This window comes from Coloeus monedula (assembly GCF_965178545.1).
Source record: "Coloeus monedula genome assembly, chromosome: 7".
In the NCBI taxonomy this organism is placed as follows: domain Eukaryota; kingdom Metazoa; phylum Chordata; class Aves; order Passeriformes; family Corvidae; genus Coloeus; species Coloeus monedula.
Window position 1 is genome coordinate 8,905,972 of NC_138787.1, and position 26,177 is coordinate 8,932,148.

The following is a 26,177-nucleotide window of genomic DNA, read 5'->3' on the forward strand; positions in this document are numbered from 1 at the left end:
CATCTTGCATCTTCACAGTGCGGTTCTGATCACATTGAATCTGGTGATATAAGCTGGATTTCTTCCACATGCTGAAGAGTTCTGGTTGTGTATCTGCAGTTCGGGTCCTCTTCTCACTGTTATCTAGCAAATGTAGGTTTAGCTCGGGGTTGAATGGAAGGTTATTGCTGTTTAGAAACAACCCAGCTTGGAAAAAGCCTGCTTGCAAACATGAGAAAGTAACAAAATGTGCTAATTGGTTTCTTAGGAAAAAAGCACAAGCAGCGAAACTTTTCACACGGGGTATTTCGCCAGGAAGTGTCTCAGTGTAATATACAGACCTATACTCTCCGTCTCTTCTCTGAGTGGGGAGTTTTCACGGGGGTGAGGAGAAACCTCCGTTCTTTGCCCTCAGTCCCAGAAACAAAATACGAGCCCTTTAGGGCTTTTTCTTTTTTCCCCTTCTTTTCACACAGTGGGGCAATCACTCTCTATTGTTGATGGCTTCTGCGCTTATCACGGTCAGGATTGGGCAGATAAACTATGTTATATCAAAGCTTGCTGTAAATACTTTCGGGTGCTTACATTCAGTTGAGGAAATACTGAAAACACTATTGCAGCAACCGAGTGGGACATGTTGGGTTTCACACTGAAACAGGCCAATTTCTCTTTTGGCTCAGTTTTTGACGGCTTAAGGTGAGGGTGGAAGAAATGAACTGGAGAGCTGTAGAGCAGGCGGGTCTGGGGCGCGGGAGACCAGGTGAGGAGGGCGGCGGCTCCGGGGTCGCGGGGGCTCGGTGCAGCCCGGGGAGCGCGAGCAGCCCGGGGAGCGGGAGCAGCCCGGGGAGCGGGAGCAGCCCGAGCAGTGCGAGCAGCCCGAGCAGCCCGAGCAGTGCGAGCAGCCCGAGCAGCCCGGGCCCCCGCGCAGGGAGCGGTGCCCGCCGGGCGGCGCTGCGGGGCCGGGGCGGGCGGGCGGTGGCGCCTCCGCCCCTGTCGGGCGGGCGGGGAGGGGCCGGGGCTGGGCCCCGCTGGCTCCGCTCTGCTCCGCTCTGCTCCGCCGGCTCCTCGGCAGGGCAGCGTCCGCCGGCGGCTCGGGGCGGGAGGCGAAGGGCGGTCGCGGGACGGCGGGCAGCGCCCTTCGGCAGCAGAGGTACAGCACCCCCCGGGACTCCCCGGCCCGCACGGCTCCCTTTGTTCCGCGGCGCCGGGGGCTCCGGCAGCCCGCGCGGGACACGCCGCGGGGATGGGCAAAGGGATGGGGTCGGCGCTGCAGCGGCTTGGGGTGCTGGTGTGGCGGCTCGGCGCCGGGTCTCCTGTGAGGAGGGGGTGGCGGTGCCTGCTCCGGGTGCCGAGCACGGGAGCCCCGGCGCCTCCTGGGCGCCCCTTCCCCGCGCAAAACTGCGGCTTCGGGACGCTCTGCGTGCGCTGTGGCTGGCGTTCAGCGGCTGGTGGATGGCAGCGGGGCTGGGACACCTTCATTTAGGCGTGAACGCCGTGCGCACACACGCATGGACGGTCCGGGGCTCGCTCCCTCAAGCATATGTGTGTGTGTGCGTGCTCTTTCTGGGAAGAGAGCGTGGCATCTGTTTCTTCTTGTCTGAAATAATTACCCTGTGTGCGCGGCTTTGCTGAATTCAAAAGAACGGGCTCGGCTGCGGGGCTCGGGGGAACCGTGGGAAGAGTGCTGGTAACTTGGAGCAGGATGATGGATTCTGCTGTCGGGTAACACTTGGAGAGGAGACTTGAGGAAGGGCTTTCCAGGGCAGGGTCATTGTCCCAGAGAACTTCCCTGAGGGGACGAGTTGGTGTAGCCTCCCAAGGAAGACCGCCTGTCTGCGCCCATGGAGGCTGTTGGGATTCGGTGTGGGACATCTGCTGCCGCTGTGTTTTGGGAAGGGAATCCCTTTGTTCCTCGGAGTGGCCAGACTCCCCGTTGGAAAACAATGGCCTTCCTAGAAGAGCCACAGGCAGTGGGGCTGGCGGTGCAGTCACGAAGTGGTCCAGTGCTCGCTTGCCTTGCCCAGGGTACCGATGTGCTCACACGTGCTGGGTTTTTTTTCATGTAATTTAAAGCTTTGGAGTTTCCCACCATGTCATGAAATCAGTTGCTATGCATTTAGTCAGGACCACTATTCTAAAGGACAAATGTAACAGTAACTAAATAAAAGTTAACTACTCTTAAAATTTACGTTAGAGAAACAATTTAAAATATATCCAGATTGGAAATGACCGCTGGCGTAAAGGTCAGGTAAAACTCCTGACTTTGCAATTTTTGTGTCGAATCATGAGTCTTCCATATCCGTCTGTCCTATTGTTAATTGTGAATTAAGGCTGGCAACAAGCTGCCCATCCTTCCCTGGATGAATCATCACTTTGTCAAGCCCTGTGTCAAAAACAAGGCTTTCCCCAAAAGTGTGCAGTGATAGAGAACAGAAATAGTCCAACCCATCTGTTAAAGTAAAGTTCAGTCCTTGGCTGCTTTTAAACCTATGAAAGGTAGTGACATTCTTCTCATCATGTGCTTTTATTTCCAGTTGTCCTAGGGCTGAGTTTAAGAATGTCTTCAGTGCTAACGCTGCCTCTGGCTTAATTTTGTGTGAAGGTGTTAGGGTTGGAGCATTCCAATTATTCCCAAAGTAACATAAAGTGGTCACTGCTTACGTTGGCTTGTAGCAGCTACTGGCGTGTTAGGGTGCCACAAGTTCCTCCATATCCTTAGGAAAGAAGATGTTTGTAAAACACCGGTGGTGGTGTTGGATATCTAAAAGGATTCTGGCTTCTTATGAGCACCACAGATTGAATGCTCAGCAAGCTGAAGGTGAAAGGACTCATGAAAGCATCCTAAATCACAAAAGCTTGCTCCTTTCCTTTCCTTTCCTTTCCTTTCCTTTCCTTTCCTTTCCTTTCCTTTCCTTTCCTTTCCTTTCCTTTCCTTTCCTTTCCTTTCCTTTCCTTTCCTTTCCTTTCCTTTCCTTTCCTTTCCTTTCCTTTCCTTTCCTTTCCTTTCCTTTCCTTTCCTTTCCTTTCCTTTCCTTTCCTTTCCTTTTTTGTAAGAGACCTTGTTAAATCACACCTGTGGGGAGGAACTCTGAGGAAATGATGGCAGGGGCTGGTAGTTTAGCTCTGTGTGTTAGCCCTTTCAAGCATTGTGCAAAACTTGATGTAGTTACCTTTAGAAGGACAAATGTACATTTCAAGCCTACTAGTGCTTCTGGGGGAAGGGAAAATAAAAGTCTGGCAAATGAGTAGAGGAAGTGGGAGAGAGCAGTTGGAAACATAAGCAAAGTCATTAATTTTTCCCACTGTGCACTCTTAAGAAACTGCTGGCAACATACTGGAGATACTCTGCCTCATGGAAGTGTCAGGGACTTGCTTCACATGATTCTCTGAGATCATCTGGTTTCCCTGAGCTCTGTGGGAACAGAAATTCCTCATGTTGGAGGCTGATCTCATCTTCCTTCGGCAGCAGTAGTAGCAGCGGCTTGGGAGTTGGAGAGGAAGGTGAAGAGAGTGCCAGTGGGACGGTTTGGAGAAAAGCTTAGTTCTGGTGTAGGCCAAGCTGGACACTGTTTCCTCCTTTCATTTGCCTTGTCTGGTCAGAGCTGGGACAAATGCTGACATACCCACCAAAGTTCAGTGCCCTTTCAGACTGCTGAGCTCATTGAGCACAGCTCATGTACTGGACTGTCCTATAAATCTTATCCTATATTTAATTCATCTTTTCCTGTTACTGTACTAATGAACAGCAAACTGAAATGGAAAGGGGTAACTTGAGTGACTGTATGCATCAAGCTTGGGGAATTTCCTGAGTTTGATGAAAGACAAAAATAAAGGGTTTTTCCCTCCCTTATAGCTATGTAGTTAATCTATTAAATTCTCAGAGCTTTCTAAGTAGTGTCTTTTGTTTGTTGTGGGACTACTGGCAAAAATTTTAGGAAGGCTGAAGTAGTGATGACCAGCCCTGGAGTCTGTAACTTGATCTACAGCTTTTTCTCTTCAACTGGGAAAGGAAGTAACAGCTCTTGTTACACCCTTATGTAACCTCTCCATTCATATCCTCCAAAAAGAAGGAAACTAGAGCTTGATTTCTGGTATATAAGCTGATATCAAGGCATGCTTTGTAATAAAGAAGCAGTAAAGAATAACATTAATTTTCTTCTGTTTTGCAGTTCCTAGAATGAAAAAAAAAAACCAAACCCAAACCCCCAGCCCTCCCAAAAGTTAAACATTTTAATTTTGTGCTGATTGGATAGTGGAAATCTCTGCAACTCCTCATCATGTGCTGTGAAGTAGCTGTTAAACTGCAACAAGGGTCTTGTGAATCTTTCCTGGTGTGTTTGAGCATTAGTCTCAAAATATTCATCATTTGCAGTTGTGCCCCAGTTCGCTTGTGGTTTGTGAAAGCTTTGGTCTTTTGGTGTGTATTACTCCAGATTTTGGTTCTAAACAGTGTGGAGACTAGGATCTCTTTTTTGTTTGTTTGTTTTGCTCAGTTTGGTTTTTTTATTTCCTGTTAGTGGCATAGCTTTTAGAGAAAACTGTACAAAAAGTTAATCTTTTTGTCTCTTCCAACTCCTTTTTACTGGGAAATTTCCCATTTGGTATCACCAAGTAAACTTGTATCCATTTCTTGATATATATTTTAAGTCAGCGAAGTCACGCTGCTGATGGAAGTGTTTCAGTGGGAAAGACTAGGGCTTAAAAATTCAATTTCAGAGGCGAAGAAGAATGGTCAGGTCACCTTTCGAGATGCAAACTGGCTGGGGAATTCTTCTATGCAGACAGTACAGCAGGAGTAATGGACCCTAGAGGCCAGAACAGTCTCTCCAGTACTCCAGCCTTTGGGAGGGAAGCAGTCTGAGAGGTGGTCTCCAGCCTAAGTGACCAGATTTAACACTTCAGCAAACAAGCTGAAGGCTCAAGATAAGGAATCCGAATATCCAGAGTCCCAAGGAGTAAGGGTGAGAAACATTTACTGAGATTTTTCTTTCCTCTTCAGGGGTGGGGAGTGGGTGTATCCTGGGGCTTAGGTAATTGCCTTGTCTCTGGCTTTGTGTAGTGCTACCTTGGAATTGCTTCGTCGCTGTGGGTGTACTAATAAACTTTTCTTTGTTCTCCCTGTCTTGGAGAGGCAGCAACCCTTCCAAGGGTCTTATATTGGCAGAAATCCTTATGTTGTTGGGCAAGAGGACCATGAAAGCAAAAGACACCAGGAGGAGAGTAAGAGCATTTATCAAGGAGAAGAAGAGGAGATCATTGAGAGGAATAGGTGCTGAGTAGCAGAAGGGCTGGTGGGTGTTGTACTATCAGAAGTTCTTGTTGTGGATTTCTTTATTTTCTAAATGGAGGCAGCAAGGAAAGACTCATTTTTCCCAACTGTAAGCAGAAACCAGTTTTTAAAAGTCTGTGACCACAGCCTGGTCAGCATTGGTACAAGCTTCCTGGGCCCACAAATATGCTTTGTATGTGAGCTGTCTTGCTGTTTGCTTTATGCTTCTCTTTTTGTAATATTCTGTAATTTTCATAGTTTGTACACTCTAAAGTGCTACTGGGGGTACTTTGAATTGCAGTAAGAGTACAAATACAAAATTACGAATAAGAATATTTAAACTGTAGGCTTTGCTACAATGGAAAGAAAAACAGGTGGAGAGCTGGGACATCCTGAAGTGTTTTGTCACACCCCAAAAAGTTTCTACTCTTTTATATGCATTTTCTTTATGGAGTCTGTTCTCCGTTTGTCTACATGAGTGTACTGGTGTTTAAAGATCTTTGAAAAGACTGGGCCTTAAGGTAACCACCAGTTTTTATGCACAGTGGAGCATATGCAATGTCCTGATACTGTGCTTAAATCTTTGCCAGTAACCTTTGAGAACCTGCGCCTCAGAAATGAGGAAACTGCTGGGTGATGAAGTGTTGAAGAATTCTGTATCTTCGAAAAGCACAAGCAAAGGAAGTTACACTTACTCTCTGTGTTTTAATGCCTTTGTGTTAAAACAATTTGAAGCACAATTAAGGGTATCTTTTTAGATCAAAGAGGTATCCTTAAAGTCCTTATTGCGTAAGGACTCTGCAGATGGCACTGTAGTGAGAAGTCAGCCCTGCTTTTAGGAGAGCTGTTGAAGGGAGCGAGTTGCTATTAATCCTCTGCACTGTGCCTCTATGGAAGCAAGTAAGCAGCTTAACATAGAGACACTGATGAAGAGATGAAGAGGTGCCATTTTTTCTGGGACTCTAGGAATTGGTTCACTCTTCACTGAATAGCTCTGCTAGAGCTTCATGTTTGAGGGCTGAGAAGAAAGCCTTTCCTAGCAGAGCTCATGCTTATCTGATGTGAAAGAAGGGATACCTGAGATGTCTAACTTCCAGCAAAAATAACAGCTGCTCTACCTTTTCATCAAGAGAGGCTTGGAGAGAGGGCAGCAGGAAGGTGGTAGAGGTTGAAAGGCAGATTATTTTGGGGAATAGTTAAGCCTACAAGCTAAACAAGTGGCTGCTTGAGTGTCTGGATACCCTTCCTAGCTTTTAAGTGTGTGTAGGTCTGTGACTGATGGAGCAGTTGAGGTTTGTTGCGCAGAGTAATCTAGGGAAGTGCTAATTCCCTGTAAACCTTTGGAGAAGGAAAAAGAGTTGTAGAGGGGGTGAAGGAGTATTCCTGCTGGTGGTGAGGAAATATTGCTGCCATGATGTACCAGGAATCCTCTGTACAGCCTTGTTTAAATCCCTGCTTGGCCAAGATGGGCTCAAAAAGGGGAGGGAGCAGAAAAGGGTGATTGGGATGGTAAAGGGAATTGGAAAGGCACATGAGAGGGAAATGGGCAATACTGGCTATGCATTATTTGGAATGAAGTCCACGAGATGAACCTCTGTCAATACTTTCCTGTGAGACAGAAAACACATTTAAATTTAAAAACAAAACCAAACCACAGCAGTATTTGCAAAAGCAAGAAGAAGTAGATATTAGCTGATCATGAATAAATTTAGTCTAGAAATAAGGCACACCAAGATAACTATTTCTCATGGAGAAGGATGGAAAATGGCCCTCTGGAGCAGTGCAGTGTAGTAGTTCGTGGCTGTAGGATGCAGTGTGTTTGGCACCGGTCTGGAGCACACAGAACAGATTTGGCTACAATTGCCATTGTTCAGCTCACAGGCTGTCAGGCTGCTGGAGTTAAAAGGGCTCTGGAGATTACCTTCAGTGATCAAAGAGTGCAGGGCTCTGTTGAAACAAAGTTCACTCCAGGAGAAAGCCTGGAAAATCTTTTGGCAAGCATGGAGAGAGCTGGAGCTCGTTGTGCCTTGTAACAGGTTTCTGGAACATGGGGAGCTTGCCTGTATCTCGTGTGAATAGAACTTTTTGCTTCCTAAAAATTGGCAGATGATAGTTCTCATGAAATACAGCAACGGGAAACTTAGTAGCTTTGAGTTTGTGTTGAGTTTGCCTGCCATGGGACCGGCTGTTTTCCGTCTGTGGAAGGGAGTTACTTTCTATTGATGTTTTAAGAAGGTGTCCCTCTCTAAATCTGTGAAGTGTTGTATTTTATTTGGAAAATCTCTGTTTATCATGCTAGTTGTTAATAAAAACACCATCTGCTGGTTTTTAGCTTCATGGACATCTGGACAAGAGTGATGTGTTGAAATGCAACTTCATGGACCACTCCCATTGTCTGAAATATCTCTTGATATGATACACAGGAAGAGCTGGAGATGCCTTGATTCAGAAATTGATGACTTTTGTCCTCTAATTGCAGGTGTCCATCTGAAAATGACTGTTGAGGATGAAAATAACAAAATTGTGGATATAGGTCAACTGCTTGAGACAAGCAAATATGTCTAAACAGTACATGTAATTTAAAAAAAATTTTCCCTTAATAGATTTTAATTTTTTCCCTTAAATAGATTCTTTTTTATCTTGGGTTTGGGCAAATAATGCTTCCTCTTCCCGCAACACTTGCATCCAAATTCTTTCATTCCCTCCCTTCATTAAAAAATAGCAGTGGCTTGCTGGACAGAAATTGATGTGCAGAATAGACAGTGATGGCAAGTGGTGGGGTGAAACCTTGCACTACTGTTTTACCTTGGCAACTACTCCTGGGAGAAGTGGGACTAGTCGAGTCTGACTTCCTGCAGGTTTTTCTCTTGTGATGGATTGACTTGCAAAGAAGTAATAATTTCCATTTGAAGCTTTTTGTGCAGCTAGGGAATTTTGCAGAGCAATTTTTCTGCTCTGTGGTAGTTAATAAGGGGTTTGTTCTCCTCGCAACCCATGTCTCTGATGGAATGATTGTGCTCAGATCTCCTCTCCTGCCTGCTTTTGTGTGGAACATCAGCTGTTCTGTTGTCCTTTACTCTGTCCTGTTCAATGAAATTCAACATTAGATGTGTGTAAGAGTAGATGCACAGACCAAGAGAGGTACAGCTGGCATGATTTGTCTTATTTTCATAAAATACTAGCCTAAAAACATTCCAAACTTTATTTACAAATATTACAAGGACCCCGCCAGTGAGGTTTTGAGGAGGGGAAATTGCAATGGGCAAGAATAAGGTCTCTGGCATGGTGTTTGTGTGACTTCTTTTCCTCCAGTTTTAAATGGAAAAGTACAGGGACATTTTTGGTTTACCCAGAGTTTTACTGCTTGTAAGAGGATATAGGTGCATGGAAACTGCGGTACCTTGTGAGTGCCAACTGCTCTGGGAGTTAGGGTGTGCTCAGTTATCGTGGCTGACTTGATGCTGGGTAGATACAGGCACCAACGCCTCTTTTGGGATCTGGATTTCCTGAAGCTCCTGATTAGGTTTGTCTTCATCTGTGACTGGTTTTAAGCCTGGTTCAGTGACTGTTGCGATGACTTTCTGTGGCTGCTTTTCCTTCTGCTGTTGGCAGCAGAGTGAAGCTGTGGTGTTACCTGGCCTGTTATTTCATTTTCTGCATATCTTCAGGGCCTATCACCAACGTCTTAACAGGCAGCAAAGCATTTGAGCAGAAGATTAGCCTGTACTCTGGTATTTTAACCCTGTAGTATTATGGCATCTCTTAGTATCTACCTTCCCCACAGTGTAAATCAGTGTTCACTCCAGTTGCTCCACCATGAGCAGTTCTTTTGCCTGGATCCAGGGGTGTGTAGTTCCCGTGCTGACTGCAGGAAAGCAAGGCTTCCTTTCTGCCCATGTGCTTGTGTGGAATAGAAAGTAAAAATCCTATTATAATCAAAGATCTCGATTACAGCTGATTGCTTGATTGCTCCCGAGGGACTGAAACCTCAGTTGAGAGAAGTGATTTGACTTTGTGAGGGCTGATTGTGTGTAAAAGTGTTTTGTGGAGATCTACTACTGAGAGATCTTTTGAACCCAAGCTCTGGTGTGGTGGCAAGCAACTGCAAACAAAGAAGTTCTCCTTATATAAATAAACACTACCTTGTTTTTTGTGCCCCTGTTCTGCAAATGTAACCTTTGGATTGGGCAGGATCCCCCAAAATTGGCAGAAAACTTTAGGCGGCAGCTTGAAAGATTAAGATAATCAGTTTAAAAAGGCACCCACTGCTTAGTGTAGCTTAGCTGTCCAGTAGCAAAAGCTATTTTTTTTTTTTTCTGAAAGAATGGGGGTGTTTTCTATGTGTCCATATCCTGTACTGACAACTTTTTAAAAGTTGTGTTGTTTGAAGAATGCTGTCAGTCTGAAATCAGTTTAGGGGGAGAAGGCAGGACCTTTGACAACTTTTGCCTTTGCAGTCCCATTTTGTTCCTTATTTTGAAAAAGATTCGAGGAAATCTTAGCAAGGTATGTGCCAAAGATGGAGCCCCTTTGTTCCTGAATACTTTATCCCTTTCTGTAGATGTGGACCTGGAATGATTATAAAACTCTGTGGCTAGGCAATGACTAAGAAAAGCCTAAATATAAGAAACCACCATGGATCCTGTTTCTGCTGAACTCAGTGGGAATTTCACCAGAATTTTGGACTGTAAGTAGCCTTGCTAGTGAAGGCCTATTTCTAGATGCATTCAAAATGCCCAAGGTGTTTTCCCCCATTAAACTAAATAAAGAAAAAAAGAGGAACAAAAGGACTCTAGAATAACCATTTACAGAAAAGGCCTCTTCACACCTATATTCTTTGAAGCCTGTCAATATAATCCAAAATGTAAAGGAACATTTGCAGGGTAAAAATGGAGTAGCAGACGTATTTTGACTGTATTTTCACAGCTGCTACAGAAGAGTGCCTTAGCAACGTTGAAAGACCCAAATGTTTTTCCCAGAACCTGGTGTGACTGTATGACTGACCCAGATGAGTTAAAGCACGGCAGAAAAGCTGACTTAGGAAGTAGATCAACCCCAGAGTGTGATTACTGGTGGCAGTTATTGTGTTGTGGTTGCAAAATAATTATTAGAAGTAATTTGAAGACATGTACTGCTGGGACTGTAAAGTAGAAATAATAGAATAGATATACCCCGTGGTCTCGTAGAGCAGGTAATACCCATGCTAATGTTATTCAAACTACTGGGAGAAAAATAACAGAAAGTAGCCTTAGAGAAATGCAAACACAGCCCCCCAGGCTGCTGAATTAGTCTTTTTTTAAGGAAGAGAAGAAGGGCAGAGCTGTATCTTCTGCATACGTGGCTTGTGTGATTTTTGGTTTTGTGGTAAGATACTGTGCACCTTTTCGGTGATACCAGAGTTGTTCATAGTCTCATCTTAGTATGAACAGAGGCACGAGAGAGGCATCTCTCTCACTTTAGGGGAGATTACTGATTAATGTGGGTTGCAACCAAGCTGATGTAAAAGAGAAAATACCCCACCCCCAACACCAAAACAAAACCCCCAATACTCCCCCAACGAGCGCCAAAGAACTACAGCAGCAACCAGACCTCTCACTTATCCATTTATGAAGAACCTGAGTCCTGTTAATGAAGAAAGTTTAATCCACAGTTTATGTCAGGAGGAGATAATGCCCCAGCAAACATTTTGTACGTGTGCTAATGCAGTCTAATTTCACACTATCAGTTTTTCTAAACTGCAGTTAAATCCATTGTTAAACTGTTAAAAGATGATATTGCCTCACGTGGTTGCAACAGTACCTTAAGTGGCCTGATTCTTTCTTGAAAATTACCCAATCTTTAGATAAATGGCGGAGCATTCATTTCTCCTGTGGAATTCTCTGGTTAGATCTTCTGTCATCTAAATTGCATTCACTGGTGCGAAACTGTCCTAATCTGATGTTGCTAAAAGGCTGTTCCCATTTAGCTGATGCTGAATGCAAACATTCCTGCGGTCCCAATACAAATACACCCCGTAATGCCGCATTTTACTTTTGTAATTCACCAGAGCTGTTTGCTGTTAAGTACTCAAGGAATCTGGTGCACGTGTGTAATATTCAGTGCCCACGGAAATTTAAGAGAGGTTGCACAAGGTTTCAAATAATAGCTCTTGCTTGGTAGGTAAGATGTGAGAAACATTAGCTAGTTCAAAAGCTCGGAATTATAAACTTTTCCAGTTTGGAAAACACTGATTTTTTCAGTAGGGCTGCGAGAAAGAAAGGAATTCAGAAGCTATTCAGACATTGGCGAAACCAAAAGGAAAGATGGAGAGTCAGAGGAAGCATTTCAGTTCTTTGAGTGCTTTTACTGCTGTTGCGATATCCATTAACATTCCTTCCTGCAATTTGTCAGTCACGTTTCTGAAGTCCATTTTCTTGCAGGAAAACGTAATGGGGCTGCAGCACCGTGCTGTTTTCTGCATGCTCTTTTCCACAGGACATGGATGTGTCAGAGCAGCAATTGTGAGCAGTCACAGCTGGGCAGGAGGCTGCAGGTGTTAGGTGTTCTGGCAGACCGTGGCCTGGCAGCAGATGGGAAGGGTTTGGAGGGAAAGCAAGGGTTTCCTCTGGGTGGTATCAACGTTTTTTCACGCCTGCTGATGTCGGGAAATCTAGCTCTGAGTGAAAAGGGCATTGTAACAGTTCAGCTGCAGGGCCTGCCTCAGTTTGCCTGGTGAGCCAGCACTGGGTGTTTCCAAAGAACTTGCACCTTCGGGGCATCAGCCAGAGGCTGGTGAGACACAGGGTTTGCTGGGCAGCAGGACAGGATAAATTTAAATCCTGCCTCTTGCTAAATTGGTACTTAGGCTTGTCATGAGCAGCCCGAGATGATGGTTGCAACCCCTTTTGGTTTTGTTTTGTTCAAGTAATGACATTGTGTCCCTGGCTGCTTTTTGCAGCAGTGGCCTGTCGATGTCCTCACTCTGTGTGGGCTGATTGCTCCTGGACACAGGAAACAGGGAAGGGGTGGGCAAGCATAATTACAGCCTGACAGGGGCTCAGGATCAGACCTGGAACATGGAATCAGTTTGAACTCCACTATTGAATTACGGGTGTTGCACATTTGTCCCTGTTAAGACTTATAAAAGAAAAAGGGGGTTATTTTCTACAGTGAGCTGGTTGTAGTGAACCAAAGGCTTGGTTTTTTTTTTTTTAAGTAATCGGAGCTTGAAGCATATGTAAGCACATCTGTGTCAATTTTGGGAAATTGTCCTCTTGCTACAATGCCAGGAAAGACAAAAACCAAGCCACCTCTGCAGCCAGTGATAGTTCCAGTGCACCAGACTTCAAGTGTGAGCTAAGGCCTCCACAGCTGTAGGAAGCTGCTGACAATTGTTGCTGTTCTGCTGTTGGAGGGTGATGTGGAAAACCTCGGACAATTCCATAACATGCTGTATGCCAATAACAGGGCATTACTTCATTTCCCCCGTAGAGAATGTGTGCATTTCATTGTGCAAGGCTTCGGGGGTTTTGCCTATTCTCTGTATCCTCTTCTATTTATAGTTCTCATTAGCTCTTGTTTCAGAATGGCCAATGATATGACTGCTGTGGATGTGGGATGCTGTGATTTTTAATTTGCCATTCTTGTGGCCAAGAGGGGCAAGAAGGTTTTAGATTCACCCGGCCTGGCTGGATGGCAATCCCAGGCACTGCAAGCAGTGGATGCAACAGTCTGTGTTTTAAAAGGCTCTGTGTGGCGTGGGAGTGTGTGGATAAAAGCATTTTAAAGACACAGCCTGCCCAGCACTTCTCCTCCCAAACACCTTGTCCAACATAAAACAGATCAAGCTGTGAAGGATTACTGAATAAACTTTTAAAGAATTTTTCTGAGAATGGAAACATGTTGCAAATGTTCTCACTCCATTGAATTAAGGACTATATATGAGACTGAAGGGAGGAAGAACAGATTTGACAACTGCCTACAGAAAAAGGAGGTATTTTGAAACACTGCTGATCTTTCCTTTAGGGACCAGAAGAGTAAATTTGGGAGAAGCCTCAAGTGGTAAGTGGGTATGGGTGAGACCAGGGAGTGTTGGAGGAAGAATCTGATTTGCAGACTAGAAGCATTAGAAGAATTTTAGGGTTTTTTTTCTGAGCTAAATTTTGCTATATTAATAATTTGCAGCTGTAATCTTTGTGTGCTTGCTTTTAATTGAATTTCTGAAATGACAGTGCAGTTCAAATAGAGCCTCCCAGCAGTACCTCTGTTCACCTTCCACCATTCAGCAGGCTTCATCTGAAAATCATTAAACCTCTCCTTGTTTAATAGGATATAACCCAGTCTGGTTCTTTTCTCTATCCTAAGTCCGAGTTTGCCCGTGTTTGCTCTCTCACCAGCACAGCTGTGGCTTTGGTCACTCCTGATCTCTCAGGCACTGGGAGCAGGTTCTGGTCCCATCCCTCTCATAGATCTGGTTCTTGAGAAACATTTATCTTTTTAAAGGTGTGTGAATATGTGCAAAAGGAGAAGCCACTTGCTTTCATGTACTGCTCTCCAAACTGCTGAGCACGCTGTCAGCAGTGCTGATGGAAAATATTAACAGCTGCAAGGCATCTTTGAGTATATGGCAAATACTTGGACATTAATTTGGATTGAGTTTCTGAGCTTTTTCTGAAGTTTAGCCATGTAATGTTGCAAGGGTTTGGTTTTTTCTTTTCATGTGTAGTGTGCTAATTTTTGACTTTTTTTATAAAGCTACTTCTAAAATTAGTATTTGGTATTTTCTAAGTGCTGTATATTAATTTTCCACTACATTCTCCTAGCAGATTAATTTCACTTATGAAGTCCTATTTAATTGATTAATATATGTTTAAACATTGTTGGTTTCTCTTAGCAGTGCTTTTTTTCTCCACTTTTTACGTCAGGTAGACAACCAAATTATCCCACAAACTGGATTTTCCTTTGTTAGCTAAACCAGAGCAGGGATTATGATTGGATTCCACCAAAGCAAAGGCTAACAACAGTGGTATGGCAGCATACTCTTGAATCATACATAAGTGTATGGGGTAATCTTTAATGAATTTTTGCAAAGGCTAGGCTATTGAAAATGATTTTGAGCAATCAGTGTTAAATGAGTCGTCTCAGCCTATTGTCCAATTTTTCCGTCATTTGGGTTTCTAGTATTTTCTAACTTGCAAGTTAATGAAAATATTTTAACCATAGAAATCTGTAAATTATGGTGGAAGAAACGAAGATGAAAATTAACCTTTGACCATAAAATCGAAGTTTTCCAATATATTGTCAATATATTAAGTTAATATTTGTGTACAACTTCTTGATCCAACTTACAGTAGTAGGTATAGTGTCTTCTGCAAAACATGCCACTGAGTTTGGGAATACAGGGATGTTTTTGATCAGTTTGGCTTGCTCTTGCTCTTGAAATTCCCAAGCAGTGATGCATGAAGTGTGGTAGGTGGTATGTAATTTCACAATGGTAAATGAGGTATAGTACTTAGAACTTGAATTTTAGGTTTAAATTGCCCTTATTAGGATTTTTGTGTTGGCTTTTTTTATATGTTTGGCCACAAAGCCATTATTTAATAAGTTCCATATTTGAGGAGGGTTTTATTTTTTCAGCCTTCAAAAATTATTTGAGGTGTATGGTTGCTGTATGGTAAGTAATTAGGTCACTGAAGAAGACTGGTAGTTTAAATAATTTGTCTTAATGGGATGCAGAAGTTAAAGTCATACCTCTGAAAAGATTCTATAAATGTTTAAAATTTTTTTGGAGAGTCAGAGAGGTGAATTTTTAAGAATAAAAGTATCTTTCTCTACAAAAATATTTGTTCAGTGTTTCTGTTTAAAATAAATGCTCGTTTGTTTGCTTAGCAGAGTTGACTCAGCTTTGGTTGGTTACCATAATTCAGCACTCTTTTTGCATTTCCATGTGAATTTCTAGTAATTCCCAGGCTCGGTTCAGGTTTTGGGGATCTTTTTGTATCGCTCTGTTAGCTGCCTGTGGGCTGCACTTCTCTTCGTTGAATTTGGAAAAACATCAAGCAAGACTTAAGTCTTGATCTAAAATCCCTCAAATGTCACTCACTGATGAAAAACATCAAATAATTTTTAGTAAAGTAGTGGCAGCAGGCAGAAGGGAGAGGTAAAAGGCTTTGCTTGTTTCAAATTAGTTATCTGATGGAGAGCTTCTATGGCAAGGTAGCACTGATTATATAAGGTAATAGCTGCTCAATGGCATTGGGGGAAACAAGAAAAAATATTTAGAATTAAAATGTGCAGCAGGGATAGGGGAAACAAGGACAGCCTGATAACATTCCGTAGCTGGGAGGTGACAGCTGACTGGTGAAGTTGAGCTGTTGTTTTGTGTAGCTGTAGCTGTGCGGTGGCTGGTCCTTGGTTTGCGTGGTCAGCAAAGTTGTTCTCTCACCTCTGGTTCCCCGTTTGCTGGCTGCTGCTGTGAATCCATCCATTTTTCAGTCTCCTCACAAAAGCTGAAAGCAGTAACTATGTGCCTGGAGTTCTTGAGGAGCTCAGTAATCTCCAGCATTTGGATTGGAGGGATAAAAGGCTGGGAGGATCAAAGAAGTGCCACGTTTTGGCCTGACCTTGACTTCTTCGTCTAAATGACTTCCTTTGTCAGACTTGCTTACTTTGTTTGATCCTGGTCCCCTGTTCAAGACCATCTTCTGACTTCTGCCACTCTGGTTATGTTGATGCAGAGTCTCCACTTGTCAGCTGGATTGTTGCTACCCTGTGAAAATGTTCTCTCAAGCAACAAAATTACAAGTGAATGAAGTCATTTGGTAGCTTCATGTAGCCAAACCCAGCACTGTACTGGAATACAGGCACTTTAGAATCCAAGGTTCATGAACTAAGATCAAATAGTGTGTTTTTTGTCTCTGAGTGGGTTCACTGAGTTAGTTTCCATTTCAATATTGATGGAGTTTGAGAAATGCAAGTAAGGGTGAAAAAGAAATTCAGATTAAGGTGTTGGCAAATTTAAACCCTAGTTTGGAGATTCTTATGAAGCTTTCAATAAAACATGGGTTTGCATGCACTTGAACTTTGTGTTGAAGTCATCCAAATAATCTGGCTGTGATGCCCACTGGAATCTTCACTCCTGTTTCTAGGAGTTTCACGTTTAATGTACAGTGGACCAGAAGGCATTGTTGACTATTAGAAGTTAAATTTTGGAATCACATGGATTGCCTGGGTAGATGGAATGACTTTGAGAATGCTCCTTGGAAACATAATTTTAATGTAGTGTTCTTTGATGGATTTTTAACTTTTATTCCTAAAGTAGTGTTACGAGAGAACGCCTGTGAATAATTAGAATAACCTTGAGCTAACCTTTGCTGTTTGTTTTATTCTTGCTTCTTTTGTTTTTCCCAGGACAAAATGGCCAAAATGGAGGTCAAGACGTCACTTTTAGACGACATGATAGGGGTGGGAGATATGGTTCTTTTAGAGCCACTTAATGAAGATTCGTTCATCAATAACCTGAAGAAGCGCTTTGATCACAATGAAGTTTATGTGAGTATATGTTAAGAAATAACATCCTATGGGGAGCTATGCTGTCATTCTTATGCTATGTGTTCATTTTTAAGGATACACACAGACTGAATGCCTGAACATTATCTATTGTATTAGGGATGTTTTAAACCTTACTTGTGCTGTAGTCTTTCCTGTACTGCATTCTTTGCACTTGATCTTTCCCATCTGGGATATTTTTCCTTTTTCTTTGTCCCCATTGCACAACACGGGGGACTTCTGATTTTCATAAAGAACAGTTCCAGAACTGCTGCTGACAGTAACTTTGATGCTCCTGTTTTCAGAGGGCATTTGCAGTTTTAAATAATTCACTTACAGGGAAGGCTCTTCCAGGATGTTAGAGCGGGCTGAAGTAGGAACAAAACATGCTTGGAATATGCTAAGGCTGACTTAAATGTTGCCTGCTATCTTTGATTTGCAAAAGCATTGTGTTTATTAAAATGGTTGGATTTTAAACTAGATACAGTGAGCTTGGATATGTGTGGATATAATCAAAGTCTTCAGGCATATTAATCTCTGAGTGATGATCAACAGGAGAGATGTTGTGAACGGGCAGTTGAAACAGGCAGGGAATGAAGAGGCAAATTGTGATTCCGGTTAAGCCTTTTATTTCCTGCTTCATCTCTTCGTTCCACTTTTGCTAAAATGTGCACGGTATTGTATCTGTTATACTGCTTAGGCTGTGTGAACTTAATGGTTTGTAGAGACTTGCCAAGGCTGCTGGTGAGCCTAAATATTAAAGGCAAAGTATAGCTATGATCTGCAAGCAATTGTGTCTGCAGCTTACTACAATCAAATAAGTGTTCTGTACTTTATTGTAATTTAGTCTTCCCCCCCATTTTTAATTTTTAGTGTGATTATATTTTTCATTCTTGCTAAGCATTTGGACTATCATGGTTTCACTATACTGGAGAATGGAAGGGAGAAGGTATGGAAGGATCTGTGCTGTTTTTGTTTGCTTCTTCTATCCCTTAGTTATAGTCTGTGCTTTTGTACCTCTGCTATTCATTGTCTGTCACATCTCAATTTTCCTGCTCAACCAGGCCTGCTGCCTTTTCTGGAGACATTAGGTTGGTAATACACAGTTGCTTGTAACTGCTGTTGTGTCATCTCCACTGATTTGTCCTTCAGGTTGTGCTGACAATTTAAATTAAAGAGAAAATTAAATTAAGACAAGGACTCTCAGTATCCATGAAAACCTTGCTGAGGAAGAAACCAAAACAATGTATATTTGTGGAAACATTTTTTTCCACAATGATTAAGAAAAATATCACCTTTTTTTTTTCAGCTTTCCTTATACCCTTGAGAGTTACATTTGCAAAACTTTGTGTCTTAAATTTTCCTTGTTCCTTGACAATGTGTTCTGTTCCCTGTGGATAATAACCCTTGGACGTTGATACGGGCAGGTTGATATCAGACTTCTCTTTTCTGCTCTTTCATCCTGCTTCTGGCAAATCCTTCATTTTCAGCAACTGCAGTGGCTGCTGCTCCTGGGATTCAGAGGGTTTTTTTCCAGTCAGTGACTTGTATACTTAACATGTTCCACATCAGTTTTGGGGTTAATACTCTGTTCCTAATGGCTACAGTAACAGTGGGTGATACCGAATCATCTCATTCCACTTAAGAAAGAATGAAGGAAAAGGGAAGAGAGCTATTTGCCTGGAGATTAAAGAAGGCAGTACTATGCAGCCCAATCTTTGGGTCATAGTTGAAAGTTTTATTTAGAGCATTAAAGATACAAACCTGTTCTGTGAGGGCACCCTGGACTACGCAGTTTCTTGTGAAGGATTGCTATAAATCTTATGGGAGTGGATTTCTCAAGGGGATTTTTTGGTTTCTTTTTTCTTTTCTTGTTTTCTGTAACTACTATGGATTGCAAAGTATTTAATTACATGTTTCTGCTTAATTCAGACTGGATTTTTTTTTCTTGAAAGAAGTTGGTTTGAATGGCAAATGAGTATTCTGTTTTGTTTTTATCTGCTGTTATGAGCTAGCTGACAACATGTGTTCAAATGCACAGTTCTTTGAGAGGGAGACAGTGATGTATTTCCCCCAGTTTCTGATTCTATTGCACCTGGCACTGATGTGCAATGTAATTATCTGTATTGTGTGCTTTGATAGGTGGTACCAGGTGTCACTTTTCCCTAGCAATGTAGGATCCTTTGGCTTGCAGGTGGGAAGACCTGTTTTTTTAAGGTCTTACAAGCTCTGTGTGTGAAATCACAATATGAAGGCCAAATGTTGCAGATCTTTGCAAGTATTAAAACATTCATTACATACTATGGTGGAAAAAAGGGATGTTTATACCTGTGCCACATGCTGCTACCAGGTATGCAAGTTACTTGGCTTGTAATGCTGCATGGTTTTATTTACCAAATCACTTGAGAGTATTGTCTCCTCTCCATATCAGTTGAGTTTTGCTGCATTGCAAATTTTCATGCCTCTGTTGCATATTTTAGAAAACTTGTAACACAGTAACAGTTGGAATGGTGCTCAGTGTAACAACCACATTAATTTTCAAGTACAAACTCTACTTTCTCCTTGTTGCCACCAACTCTCTTTTCACTCATGGCAACTACACTTTGCATTTCTGCTTTTAGACTCTGATAAGGACAGTGAAGCCTCTGTTACACCTGGAAGCAGGGCTTGTTTTACCATGTAAAATCTGTAGTTTGCATTCTGGGGAAACCAAATTTCACTATTAAAGAGCTGTTGTTGGTGCTTAACCAAGACTGCAGATTTCTGCTGCTCTGACAAGCTACATACAGAAATTGACCTCTCAGGATCCTTCCAGAGGGCACTACGAATGGATTTGTTCTTTAATGGCTCAGCTGTGGGCTGAAGTTCAGCCCTCACGTCAGTGCTCCACTGCAGGCATTACCAGAAGTTGTGTCCAAGTTTAAAGAACAAAGTCAAGCTGCAGCAAGCCAGTCTTAAACCAACATGGGTTTCTAAGCTGTTTCCTGCAGTCTGAAGGCTGTGTCTGCGCTACATATGTTAGTTTTAAAAGGGAGTTGCAGTTATAACCTTTGGAAGGGTTTGTTGTGAGGAATGAGACCTGTAACATGGATAGCTTTGAAGGTGCTGTAAGGTTGGCTGGATGCTGCACGATTGTTTGCCAGTCTTGGGTAGGTAAACGCACAACGGGGGCTTACGAGAGAAGTGGGCACAAACTTTTTAGTAAAGTCTGTTGTGATAGGATGAGGAATACTGGTTTGAAACTAAAAGAGAGTAGATTTAGACTAGATAATAAGCAAGAAAATTTTTTATGATGTGGATAGTGAAACACTCTTAACAGGTTGTCCAGAAAGGTGATAGGTGCCCCATCCCCAGAAACATTGCAGGTCAGCATGGGGTTGAGCTATGAGCAACCTGGTCTAGTTGGAGATGTCCCTGCTCATTGCAGAGGGGATTGGACTACAGACCTTTAAATATTCCTTCCAACTCGAACTCTTCTGTGATTCTGTGAAATGTGAGAGTTCAGATCGAGCCATCAGTGAACAATGCCAAACCTCTCCCCTCCCCACAGCCAAAGATGACAAGATAGTTGGGCTCATTCCACTAGAAGATTTTTTTGCCTTTTCTTGTCTCTTTCACAGTTGTTATGTTTGATGCTGAATATTTGATGTTGGAGATCCAGGTGCCAGCTCCATTGGCCCCTTTGAAACTCTAGATCTTCTCCATAAGAGCTCCCTTTGCAAAAGCATTTAGATCTGGATCCTCTAATGGTCCTTTTGTATCATGCCAGGCACATTCACTGTAAGCCTTTCAAGAACATTGGGCAAAGTTTCATGCTGTGGTGCATGCAGGGCAATGAGTTCCCTCATAAGACTGAGGGAACAGACTGTGGCTTGATTACCTGTTGTTCAATTTTATGTGTATTTGGTGGAAAGTTTAATAGACTTGGGTGTTGTGTTACACACTAGAGTGTGAAGCTGGAGGCTGTGCCTATAAAAATAAGCATGAAGGCTGGTGGAGCTGGAGTTAGGCCAAATATTCTGCTAAAGACCATCAGATTCTGCAGTAATCTCGTGCTGAGTGGCTTGGGGGGGGGAGGGTTTGTTGGGTAACACACGTGTTAATTGGAAATGGGAATCTTAAAGTTTAGTCATGTCTGGAAATGTCTGAGGTATGTCTGACCAAGAAAAATCTCATTAGAAAGCTGTAATTGTTTATTATATTGTTTTTTCAACTCTTAAACTTTACATTGATAAAATTTTCATCGCTCTTCCACAAAAGTCCTTTTCTGTAACTGTTGGTAACAAAAGCCCGTGGGAGTCTTTCGTTAACTTTACAAAGTAAAATGTGGCTCATGGGCAATGCATTAGCAAGTAGGAAAGAATCCCACAATGTTGATTATTTGAAGGTTTCAGGGAGCAGTTTGTGCGGTTAAAATGTGTGACCTGCAGACCACATGGAAAACTTTAAATACATTCATAAAGTCCAGTTTGTGTGTGATTGATGAAATTTTGACTTGTTCTGTTGAACTCCCCCTCTTAAAGTTTTGGTTTTTTTTCTAAGTTGGCTGAAATATGCTCGCCCAATCCAGCTCAGCAATTATTTTTCCTTTGTAGTTTGGGATACTGACAAATGGGAGGGGGCATCTGTCTATATATGCATTTATAGTGACTCATGAATGGTAGAGATTTTGGATAAAATGTAGTATTTGTACTGGTCTGAAACTTATTTTTATACTGGGTTTGTTGCTTTGTGAGGCATGTGGAAGTGTCAAGGGAGGTGTGAGGAGTCTGGAGGGGAGTGGAGCTGCGTAGACTCACAGGAGTCAGCCTTTAGAGGTCAGATACAGCTTTATTCTGCTGCCCTGCACATTTTTCCCCACAGCTATGTTGTTTCTTGAAGTCTTCCCAAATTTGCAGAGGTCAACATTTTGTTCCTTACAAGAAAATGTTTGTTTGCTTTTTGTTCTTACAACAAAACAATCTTTCTCTGATGTCAGTGTTTAATTTGTATTTTCTGGTGCGTGGAGTTTGTGGGCTGCTTTGAGCAGCAGCAGTCTTATGTTACTGAACATTTGTTGTTTTATCACTGAAACACTAAATATTTGTCATTCCAGGGTAATAACTCTGTTTTATCTGTTTGAGGTACCATTGTCGTGGCTGCCTTCTGATGGCATGCCCATTGTGGTGTGCTCGTTTCGTAGACTGAGCTGCTGCCTGTTAATCTCTATTGCTTTAATATTTTAGGGTTAGCCTTTTTGGTTTTGACTTGCCTTTACTGCATGGTGTCTGTCTATACTATTGATTCATCCCATTTTCAGCTACCTTAGATTATTTAGGACTTCACTGAATTGCTGTCAAGCACAGTGGCTTTGTTCCTGCTGCACTCATACCTGGTATTCCAGATGCTACGTTTGCAAGAACAGGGTAGGGAACAGAATTATGTGAATGAGGCCAGTTGTTCTGGTTTGCACCAGCCTTGTGTGACCATCCCATTGCAGCTGTGAAGAAGAGAGCCTTGTGGTATTGGGATACAAAAATGCAGCTCGCTGGGAAAATCTGTGTGGTAGTAGTAACTGAGTGATTGCTGAAGTTCAATTTTATTCTCAATTTCATTACCTCCTGATGCCACCATGGTCATGTTCACCTTTAAAATGTTGTTGTTGAGGCCAGGTGGGGTCCTTTGTTGGGTTTTGGTGAGGGTTGTTGTCCCCTGTGGTTTTTGGGTATGCCCTAGCTGTGCGTGTGCTGGCTGGTAGCAGGACTGTGCTTTGCTGCTCCTGCAGCAACACGCAGAAGTCTTTCCTCCTGCCAGATCTGACCCTGCTCTCTTGTACTTTCATGTATTTACTTGAGTTTATCCAGTGAGTCCAGCCTGGGCTCTGGTCTTCCTTTGGGAGTTCGAGGAGTGGCAGGTGTGGTGGCTGACCAGCTTCTTAAAGGCAGAGTGATTTGAGAGCTGGATCAGAGCAGCCATCCATTCGCCTGTGATGGGAGCCCAGGGGACCTGAGTTTCCTCCCATCTCCTTCTCTTCCTCTCTTGGGGAATGCCTGTGTCAATTTGAGCAATTTTCCCATCAGTGCCTCAACAGTTTTGCCCTTTGAGGGAAGCTACTGGGTTGTAGTAATAATATTGTTGCAGCTGCCACAGGCTAAGACTTTCAAGCCTGCTGCTTCTTCAGATATGAAGAAAGGCTTGTATGCCCAAGGCACATCTTTTGCTGTGATAGCTTGTGGCCTAAGAAGTATTCTGCCTCCCTGCAAATCTTGTTTTGCTTGTTATCTAGATAAAAATCCTGTGGGTCCTCTGGCCCTTCACATCGGCCTGCTCTGGCAAAACAAACTTTATAACTTGCCCAGAGTCAGGAGTAAAGATTCTCAGAGGCAGCAGGTTGGCTGCTTTTTACCTTGAAGTGCTTCGCGGGAGGAGAGTTATTTATCTCAAGGCAGTGCTTTGTTTCCTTTCCTTTTTGTACGGCTCCCAGGATGCAGAGCCTTGTGTTTGAGTCACTGTTTGTAGGGCTGCATGCGGTATTTGCATGAAGGAGTAAGAAAACAATAATAAGGATCACAGAAAACTGTATGCATTTGGTGGGATGTATGTAGGGGTCTTCTCCTCCCCTACACACCCTTTCTTTATTTTGCCTCTGATGTGATGCTTTGAAAAAAGAGAGGAGAAAGTGTAGGAAATGCCTCCAGTTATGGTATTGGCTTTGCCTCAAAATACTATGCATTTCTTCACTAAGGTGATGATGACATTTGGGGCATTTATTGTTGGTTTCAGTGTATGTTATATGAAACTAAAACATAAAAGGAAGATTAATGAAAGATCGACAAATGACAGAAATAGAAGCAAAAGTGTCGAAGTGCTGTAAAAACATGGCTGTCACCCTGAAGAGCACAGGTTAGCCTTGGATGCAACATGGAGAAGGTTCCCCTTCTCTCCCCTCACATTTTATTTGTACAGAAATAATGGAACATTTTTGAGTGAATGCTCTTGGTAATGTTTTCACCAATGGTTTATTCGCACAGACCTATCCACTCTCCAGCTCCTGTTTGCTTGTGAAAACAAGTCTTTATCATTTGAAAAGTGGGCAAGCACTGATGTTCGGGGGTGTTTAAATGCTGTCTTGAAAATTTCTCATGTCACCTTTGGGTTGACTTCCTCATCGTGTATTTACAGGTTTTGCCTATATTTGCATGGTGTGTAGAAACTGTTTGTATAAATCATCCCAATGTAGTCAGAGAGGAGACCAGTAGAGAGGATTAGTCTGCTTCATTAATAGTAACACTCAAGTATGTCATAATGATATTGAGGTTAGCAGCAAAGTTCACTGAGTAGGGCAGAGATTTCTGTGCCCTCAAGAAACTCAGAAGAGAAACCTGATAATCTGTGCTCATGCATCCACTCAAGTACTCGCTCCAACTTGCTGTATGGGTGTCTTTCCCTGGCAAATGATCTGCTCTTACTTCAGGGCTAGGATCTCAAACAGGTTGCAGTGTTGTTAAGGGCTTGATCCTGGCCAGTGTGGGTTGCCCACAGCTTGTCCAGACTGCTGCTGCTTGCACAGTGGCTTGCAGGATCAAGCCCATATAGAAGATTATTTTAGCAGTGAGGTTATCCTCTTTGACATAGGTTGCCTGTGTTGTGAGTGTTTGCTCTGGGATATGGATGTAGGCTTCTGCCTTTGTGTGACCTGTCTGAGCTTTGTTTTCTTATATCAGCCATCAATGTAGTTGGTACAGGACTGTTATTTTGTCTCCTCAGTTTCTTATTTTCCTTGAATGTTTTTCCCTTCTCAGTTTCGGGAACTCATCCACTGTTCTTCTGAGTAGTTTTTTTACAGCCTTTACTCTCCTGTCCAGGTTTTACAAAGCTGCCTATCCTGGTTAATAACTGCATTAAGCACACAGAGTAGCTTACCAGGATGGGGTATTTTTCTGTTACAACATACAGACTTTGTCCACTATGTTTCTGGGGCTAAAAGTCTGTTTCTGGGAAGGTGGGCTTGAGCAAGAGAGTTTTCATCATCATGGAGAATAGGCTGTGTTTGTTCAGAAATCCAGTGATATCTTTCTCTGCTCAAGCTCCCAGCTCACTGAAGCACAAGCAGCTTTAGCCCAGTACTGCCTCAACCTGAAGTGCAGCTGCTCAGCTTGGATCACAGGTAGAGTTTATTTTGTATGTGCTGTTGTGAAACGGCACCGGCAAACCCTGGAGTGTTACAGGATGAAATCCTCGTTTGTTTGTTTATTTGTTTGTCTTTTTCAAGTACCCAGCCCATCCCTCTCCACCAAGGAATACAAACACCTCTGTTGCCGTACACAGGAATACAGTAAACCAAAGCCCCAGAAAAAGCAATGGGCTCAGGTGGTTTTGCTTTTACTCTTTTCCTTACTCTTTTCAAACATCATCTCTTGCAACTTTGTGTTTCCAACCTGAAAAAACACAATGGACCAGAGGCACAGTGCATTTAACTGTTTTGTTGTGGCCAACCACAGTGTAAAACAAATTTGAGTGCACAACATTGTTGTTCAAGTAATAGTAGCTGGTAAGGTTTATTAAAATGGGAAAATTCATTATAGAGTGAAGTTGCAGTTTTAAATTTTCCAGGCTCTGTTTGAGATTGAGACAGCTCAAAAAACTTAGAACGTGTAAGTACAGGCTTCCTCTACCATCTCCTTGGCCTCAGCTGTTCTGAACATGCAGCGGCACATGTGCTTATGAATTGGCAAGATCCAGAACTGCAGTAGGTCAGGCAAATACAAAGGAAAATGAATATTATATTAGAAATATAATTTTCATGTGTCACGTTAAAAAAAACCCTGCAAAACCAAAACACAGCCCTCCCCTACCACAATGAAAATAGTGCTGGGCAAGCTTTGGTTTTGGATTAATTCCAATAAAATCTAGTCACACTTTTCTTTGATCTTCCTTTTTTAGCTCTCATTTCAATGAATAGTTTTGGTGGCATGATCTGAAACACTTCAAAGTTGTAGGAACCAAATGATTACTTGAGCATAGCCATTACTAAAGGAATGTGCATTATATATATCTGGAGTATTAAAATTGGCCTGCATAAATGGAAGAATACACACTAGCAATCTTATTTTACTAAAATTTCTTTGTTTTCTGATTCTGTGCTCCAAAGTTTAACAAATAAATAGAGAGAAACCTTGTTGGCCCCTGGGAATTCAGTGCACTTGCCAGGTACATTAGTGCTTGGGGCATTTTACAGCAGAACTGACTTGTGTGCAGCAGCAACTTCTCTGGGCTGTAAGAGGCTACAAGAGGTAAGAAGCAGTGGGTTTGTTTTTAGCAGAGCTGATGAAGGGGATGTAGGATACAATTCCAGAAGGCTTGCAGCAGATCTGTGTAGATGTTTAATGATTTTAAACTCTGCAGAAGGTTGTTTTGCAGAGAT

General features: G+C 42.7%; 1 protein-coding gene across 1 annotated transcript in view; it reads left to right on the forward strand.

The window, feature by feature from the left end:
• The first annotated feature begins 1,079 nt into the window (after positions 1-1,079).
• MYO1B (myosin IB) overlaps positions 1,080-26,177 on the forward strand; it is a 107,562-nt gene continuing 82,464 nt past the window's right edge. The window contains exons 1-2 of the mRNA XM_082285446.1: positions 1,080-1,129; positions 16,637-16,777. Coding sequence (XP_082141572.1) covers positions 16,643-16,777 — 135 coding nt within the window. The 5' untranslated portion in view covers positions 1,080-1,129; positions 16,637-16,642. The remainder of the gene's footprint in view (positions 1,130-16,636; positions 16,778-26,177) is intronic.